Source organism: Equus quagga, chromosome 11, assembly GCF_021613505.1.
Source record: "Equus quagga isolate Etosha38 chromosome 11, UCLA_HA_Equagga_1.0, whole genome shotgun sequence".
Classification (NCBI taxonomy): Eukaryota; Metazoa; Chordata; class Mammalia; order Perissodactyla; family Equidae; genus Equus; species Equus quagga.
In genome coordinates, this window is record NC_060277.1 from 94,902,248 (window position 1) to 94,909,323 (window position 7,076).

A 7,076-nucleotide genomic window follows, 5' to 3' on the forward strand; every position below is an offset into this window, starting at 1 on the left:
CTCTTGTTTTCCTTTTAGGGTTTTGAATTTGGCACCCCAGACTGAGCTGCCATCTACCCAGGTTTAGACTTTGGCCACCTTCTGCCCCAACCCAGAATATGACATCTGTTATTGACTTGTGGGTCTGACCCACCCAACAGAAACCCCACCCTGGGCTTCCCTGGTGCCAGATAGGAGGAAGGACATCAAAGCAAAGTTTGTTCATGCCCCTGTGTCCTTTCACATGTGTTTCCCCTGTTCCCTTTCTCCCTTCTCTGCCTAGTTGATTTCTGTGTGAAGCATTCAGTTGACCCCTGATAAATTGTTCACTTCTTTCTCCACGTGTCCCTTGAACTTCTAATTGCCCTGTCTCACTGTGTCACCATTCCTGGTAGAGAGGTATCTCTGCCCTCAGTTGTGAGCTCCTCCAGGCAAGCACTGTATCTTATTCATCTTTGAGTCTCCAGTCTGGCACACTGTAAGGGCTCAATAAGTGTTTTCTTGACTGAATGAAAGAAGAGCCTAGAAAACGAACAGGATGACTGTTATCCCCTGTAGTGGACAATATAATTTTGCTGTAACCTTGACGGGCTGGTGTAAAAAAGGACAGAATTTCTAAACAATCTTCTTGATTTGATTTCCAACCTCAACACCTTTATTCCAGGGTTTACCTACTTTATTATTAGTATGTCACAAACCTCTCTCTGTGCCCTTGACGTTATTGTTGGAATCAAGCAGACATTTCACGTTATTACTATTTATCTTTTATTAAAATTAGCTTTATTAAAACAATGCTACTTGATCAAAGTCCTGTGATTAAAAACATGTTCCAGGTCACTAGAAGAAAGTTTGTTAAAAGACTGCTCCAGGTCCAGAAAGATGAAAGGCAATTTTGGTTCATTATAAAGAGCAACATGGCCACAATGACTTGCAATTGAACATTGTTCCAGAAGGGCAAAAAGGACTCAAAGTGAATAGGGAATCCAAAGACAATGAAACAGACAAAAACAGAGATTGAACTAACATAGCGTCGTACTCTGAAAGGAATCATTTCTACTTGTAAATTTCTTGTTCCTAAGGAATCAATCGTGGGGCAGATCTTGTGAAATTTTACATTAGTTCTTCGATTTCCTGAACCTGGGATGAGACCACCTCACCGTTCAGCACTTCCTGCACAATTGTCTTGATTTTCCGGGTTTTGGTTGGGTCTAAAGATAAAAATGGAATAAAGGAGGCAAAAGTTAGTGTTTCAAATATTCACCCCAAATCGGTTGTTGTTTAACTTAAAGCTTCTAAATTAGGTTTTGGCTGATATAATCCATCAAATTTAAACTTCTGAAAGTGACTTTTGCATTCTGAAAAAATGCTTTTTATTCAATGAAAATGAAATGTACAAATGAAAATATTTTTCTTTTTGAACATTTAAAAAGTGACTATGCTGCTCATAATACCTCTTTGTAGGGAAGAATTTTTCCTTTCTGGGCTTATCAAAAGTTTTAATACAGTACAGACTACTTATTTTTCTGCAGGAATGCATAAAAGTTTTTCCTTGGCTCAGAATACAAATATGGTTTAAATTTAAATGGTTAATAACACTCAATGAGATCTTACAGTCTTGGTTGTTAATAAATGTGATTCTGACTTATTTTCAGTGGTTCTTGGGGAATCTGCACACCTTTAGAGGAATCAGTTGACTGTGCTTGAGATTTGGAGTCTGTCACAGATGTAATTTCATCCAAAACATCACTGTAAACGAAACAAGGGAGATGATATCACATGATGCCTTCCGGAATGAGGAGAAATAAGGAGTTTGCTATATGAGCTAAAAATTAGAAATGTACATAAACTATGGCTAACTAGAGAAGGTAGTCCAAATTTCTTGATTAAGAATGATCGAATGATGCACCCTGAGACAGATCAATTGGGCAGTGCAGTCTTATTTTTACACGTGCCTATAATGAACTCTCAGAGTGAAGTGAACTGGCAACTAATGGAAGATCTGGTCTCAGAAGTTAGATTTCCCAGTTTACAATCCTGAGTTTTTCCCACTAAGCCAGGCTGCTATTACTTTTGGAACGTCAGACAGTAGGTCTGAGGTGTTTGGGTGGCTGTTATTTGATGTGTCATTCTTAGCATGGGGCAATAACGTCAGAACTCAAATGGGTGACTCGTTTGCAGTATGCTGGTCTGTGGTGCCATTGTTCATCCCAGCATTTTGTGAATTATTATCAAGTAAGATAACGGGTGATAACCCTTTGCAAAGTGTGGAGCATTTAATAAATCCAAGGCATGTCTTCACTAGATTTGTTATTTTCTGTCAACTAAAGAACCCTTCCTTCTGTTGCCCCCAAAACTGCATCAGGCGTCCGCTCTCGGTCCGCCGCTGAGGTTATTTCCAGCCTCAGGCCTCTATTCACCCTTGGGCCTCGCCGTCCAGCAGGCGGCGGTAGGTCTCGATCTCCAGCTCCAGGCGGTGCTTGACGTCCAGCAGCCGCCGGTGGTCGGCGTTCTGGCGCTCGGCGTCCGCGCGCACCTGGAGCAGCTGCTCCTCCAGGCTGCCGATGAGCTGCTGCAGCTGCGACAGCTGGCCGCAGTAGTCGCCCTCGGTTTCGGCCAACGAGTCCTCCAGGGATTTCTTCTGCACGTGGGAGGGAAATGCACAGACACAACAATGAAGGGGATTGAAATAATGAAGGCAGCCAATGATTTTACTAATTTGGGGGCAACTTTTTCTTTGGAAGACGAAAAGCTGCGTCTTTCTGCGCGCGCCTTACCATGGCAAGCTGGGACTGGAGCTCAATCTCCAGATTTTGAAAGGCGCGCCTCAGGTCGGTGACCTCGCTCTTGCTGGACTGGAGTTGCTCGGTGTTGGTGCTGATCTCCTTCCTGAGCTCCCCGCTCTGCAACGGCAAAGGGAGGAAGGGGATGTGAGTGAGCGCTGTTCTCACCGGCCTTTTCTGCGAACGTATCAAAGCCTTCTGTTTTCGTTAGTGGCACCTTTTCAATGAACCAGGCTTCTGCATCCTTACGATTCTGCTCTGCGATGGCTTCATACTGCGCCCTCATGTCGTTGAGGAGCCTGGTGAGGTCCACTCCGGGGGCAGCGTCCATTTCTACGCTGACCTGGCCTGGGCCGTCTGCCCGGAAGCTTTGGAGCTCCTGGGGGCAGCGAGTGAGAGAGAGGGGCGCAGGGACCCATTATGACTTTCGTGGGCCTCTTCCTCCATAAAAAATATTAAACATTATATTTTACAACTGCATTGGTATATAGACAAGCCTACTAATACATCAAAACATTTTTCTTACCTAAAAATTTGTATTTTTCCTCTGATTTTAAAAGAACTTAAGACGTTTTCATGGCTCCCTCAATTTACCATGGGCCCAAGGCGCTGGTCTGCCGTGCCTAATGGATGAGTTGGCCCTGCTTCTTGGGGATGCAGGGCCTTTACCAGAAGGGATGGGCCGGTGGAAACAGTGCACTGGGGGCTTTCAACTACAGCTGCCAAACCCAGGGCTGCAGACAGGGCTTCGGCTTGCACACTGTTGGCCACAGCCATTGACGTCCAGTAGAAAGCCCTCTAGAAGCCCATTGCCATGGTCACGATTAGTGTGGATTCTGTGCACCAGCCTCTGATATACTTTGCGGCATATCCGAGTTCCAGGTGTGTAGTACACTGGGTATAACCAGTTTCTCTAACATATGTAACATTATGTATTATCGGTAGACTTTTGTCTTTGAACTTTAGAAATACTATATTTAAAAAAATCACTAAATCAGGACAATTAATAATTCTGTTTGTCTTTAACTAATGATGAAAATGACAAAATCAGAAAGTGCCTCTAATCTGTTAAACTTTAACAGGAACCCCCATCAATACCACCAGCACTAGCACCAGGACCACCACACATCCACCCCCCCCCCCAAAAATTCAAAACAAATGGCCATTTTAACAGGGCAGTAGTGTATCATCCATATTGGTTCTAACTCCAGATTTGTACACTTAAAATTGTAATTTTGGGGTCTGGAGAAAAACAGCCGCTTAGAGAGCTGCCCTTTCTGACTGACCTCCTCATGGTTCTTCTTCAGGTAGGCCAGCTCCTCCTTGAGGTTCTCAATCTGCATCTCCAGGTCGGCTCTAACCAGGGTCAGCTCGTCCAGCACCCTGCGCAGGCCGTTGATGTCGGCCTCCACGTTCTGGCGCAGGGCCAGCTCGTTCTCATATCTGAAAACCAAGTACAAAACCCTGTAGGGAACCAACACACCTGTTGGAGTAAGGCTCCTGCCATCTTCAGGGCCATTTTGTGCCTAAATCTGTGCGACTATTTAAAAATGGCAGCATTGCAATGTAGGATGCTGTTTTTGCATTTATAGCATTTTCCTTTCCTTTTTTTCATGATCATTTACTGCTTAGTTGGAGAGAAGTGAAAAAATTCGAGGTGGTGCTCTTCTACCAGCAACGAAGCCCCATAGCACCGCACCCCAGGGAGCGATTTCCCCTTTCGCTGGCGGCCCTGGCTGTGACCAGGAGCAGCCCCTCTCTAGGTGGGGTTTCCGGTGGAATCCTAAGAGCAGTTGAAAATAAAATAATAATTAATCTTTTTGGTTAACTTTTATTCATGATTTAATTTAAAACATTGATACTTTCTTGGTATCTTTTACCAAGACTTTATAGGTTCAGGATCATTACCACTGCAACATCCCATGTGGAAATTTTATGGAGCAAAATGGACAGTAGAGTTTCTTCTTTATATCTTGGAGGGTGGAATATGGGAAAGGAATATAAAATAAGTGTGTAGTTAATATTTTAGTTGTATGTGTCATGAGGAAAAAGATCATTTCATTAACTCCCAGGAAAAAACCTTAGTGATTCATTTTCATACAGGGAAGGTTGGTTTTGGACGTTGGTGGAATTATCACGTTGTATCATGAGTCCATAGCAAGTTACAAATATGGTGACCCACAGCCCTAGGTGTAAGCAACATATAATTAACGCCGTGTAATGTGAATTGTGTTTGAATCTATTTACTTTCTAGAATACCCAGTGTGAATTTACCAAAACACTAAATGTGTGGAGCATGTGAGCTGCAGAAGCTTTGAAATATTTGCCATCCGTGAGGGCAGGAAAATAGGGCAGAAGAAGAAATGGTGGGCCATGTCAGTTAGCATTAGTCTTTCTTTTGTTCTACTCACTTCATTCTGAAGTCTTCGGCAGCCAGTCTTGCATTGTCGATCTGCAAGATGAGCTGGGCATTCCCAATGGTGGCAGAAATGATCTGGCAAAACAGGGCAAGACACTCAAAATGAGGTCTTAAAATATCAGTATTATACAAATATACTTTTGACAGGAAGTTTTTAGGTGATGTTAAATGCTATTTAAGAATCTAAGGCAGTTTAGGGGCCCAGACCCCGTGGCCTAGTGGTTAAATTCAGTGTGCTCCACTTCGGCAGCCCAGGTTCGGTTCCCAGGCACAGACCTACACTGCTATTAGCAGCCATGCTATGCTGGTGGCCCATATATTAAAAAATAGAGGAGGATTAGCACAGATGTTAGCTCAGGGCGAATCTTCCTCAGCAAAAAAAAATAAATAAATAAAGAATTTAAGGCAGTTTAATTTTTTAAAGAAAGTATATTACAAAATATTATTTAAAAATTAAGAGACGTACATATCCTACAGAAGGTGATGGAAATAGAGTCACTTTATGGTAAATGATAAAATGAAACTAAGTATCTTGAGTCAAAAAATTGCTCCAAATTGAAAAATATCTAAGTTCTAGGTGGTTTATCACTGTAAAATATTGTAATAGCAAAAAAGAAAAGTAAAAAATAATTCCCAAAGCCTTTCCAAAGAACCATAGTCTTACCTTATTCCTGAGGTCTTCGATCAATGGATAGTATTTACTGTAATCATTCTGTGACCCGGGGTCTACAGTTCCAGATCCTCGTGTTTCATACCATTCTCGAATTTTGTTTTCTAGCTCAGTATTAGCCTCCTCTAGAGCGCGCACCTTATCCAGGTAGGAAGCTAATCTGTCATTAAGATTTTGCATGGTTTCCTTTTCTGATCGGGAAAGAAGGCCTCCATCGTTGCTAGAGAGAACACCCAGAGAGCCACCTCCTGGGCTGGCCCCGAATCCAACCACCAGGCCTCCAAAGCCCCCTCCCAGGGCTCCCCCATAAGCAGTGCCCAGTCCTCCTGCACACGAACCTCCAGAGCCGCCACCAAAGCCAGAGCTGGAGCCAAACATGGAAGCAGCAGAAAAGCCTCCCCCGCAGCTGCTTCCCAAGCCGAAGGCGCTCCCCCCATAGCCACCGCCAGCACTGGAAGCAGACATGCCCCAGACTCTGCCCGACGTCCCGCTCTGGGAAGACAGCCGCCGGGGCAGCCCAGAGGTGCGCACTGAGAGGGACATGGTGTTGCTGGAGAGATCCACGGCCAAGGAAAGGTGGCAACAGCCTGAGAGGAAGCCGTGTCAGCAAGACAGAGAGGTTAAGCTTTTATAGGGCAGGAGGCGGGTGTTGCAGTTGAAAAGTTCACTCTCTCCTTTCAAAATATGGTGCCCCCCCCCCTTTTTGACCAGCTCAACTGGTAAATGATTTATACATATTGAAAACTCATTGGTATAGAAATAATTGAATAGTTGTGCCCATTACCAATTTGTTATACAAAAAAGAAATCTGGGTGGAGTAGAGATAGGTTGTCATAAGGGATTTTTCTTCTCCAGATCATTCTCTTGCCTGTACTCTTGGCACTGTGCAATGTCTTATGCACAGTAGGAAAGCAGTGAGTCATTGTTGAATGGATAAATTAGTTAATACTTCTTTCTAGGCCTTAAGCTTCTTAAAGTTCTTCACTCATATTTCTTATTTGTTTCCTTTAGAAAACTCAGTAGAAACCATCTAAACATGATCTGGTCTGTCTTTTAGTGAAATATAGTTTCGGAAGCTTTTGTGAAAAGCCCTGGTGGGAGACAGGGAATAAATGCATTTTCCAGATTGATACTGGAATTTGAATTTTCAAGGATTTTAAAACCTTGTCATTAGTATGTTGTATAGTTTCTTTTTCCTGATTCAGAAAAAAGACCTCCTAAACATTGA

The 7,076-nt window shown here is 43.3% G+C and overlaps 1 protein-coding gene across 1 annotated transcript; it reads right to left on the reverse strand.

The window, feature by feature from the left end:
• Window positions 1-1,081: 1,081 nt before the first annotated feature.
• Window positions 1,082-6,406, reverse strand: KRT12 (keratin 12). The gene is made up of 8 exons (XM_046676820.1): window positions 5,843-6,406; window positions 5,171-5,253; window positions 4,046-4,202; window positions 2,977-3,138; window positions 2,754-2,879; window positions 2,397-2,617; window positions 1,655-1,725; window positions 1,082-1,187 (listed from the first exon to the last, which is right to left on the reverse strand). The coding sequence occupies exons 1-8, from the start codon at window positions 6,389-6,391 to the stop codon at window positions 1,090-1,092; spliced, it is 1,467 nt and encodes a 488-aa protein (XP_046532776.1). The 5' UTR covers window positions 6,392-6,406; the 3' UTR covers window positions 1,082-1,089.
• Window positions 6,407-7,076: the final 670 nt, after the last annotated feature.

Excerpts from the sequence above, each read along its gene's own strand:
- KRT12 (XM_046676820.1), bottom strand. The coding sequence starts at position 6,391 with ATGTCCCTCTCAGTGCGCACCTCTGGGCTGCCCCGGCGGCTGTCTTCC. Across the intron at positions 5,254-5,842 it reads TCGAAGACCTCAGGAATAAG|ATCATTTCTGCCACCATTGG; the intron begins GTAAGACTATGG and ends CTGTTTTGCCAG. Across the intron at positions 2,618-2,753 it reads TCCAGTCCCAGCTTGCCATG|AAGAAATCCCTGGAGGACTC; the intron begins GTAAGGCGCGCG and ends TCCCACGTGCAG.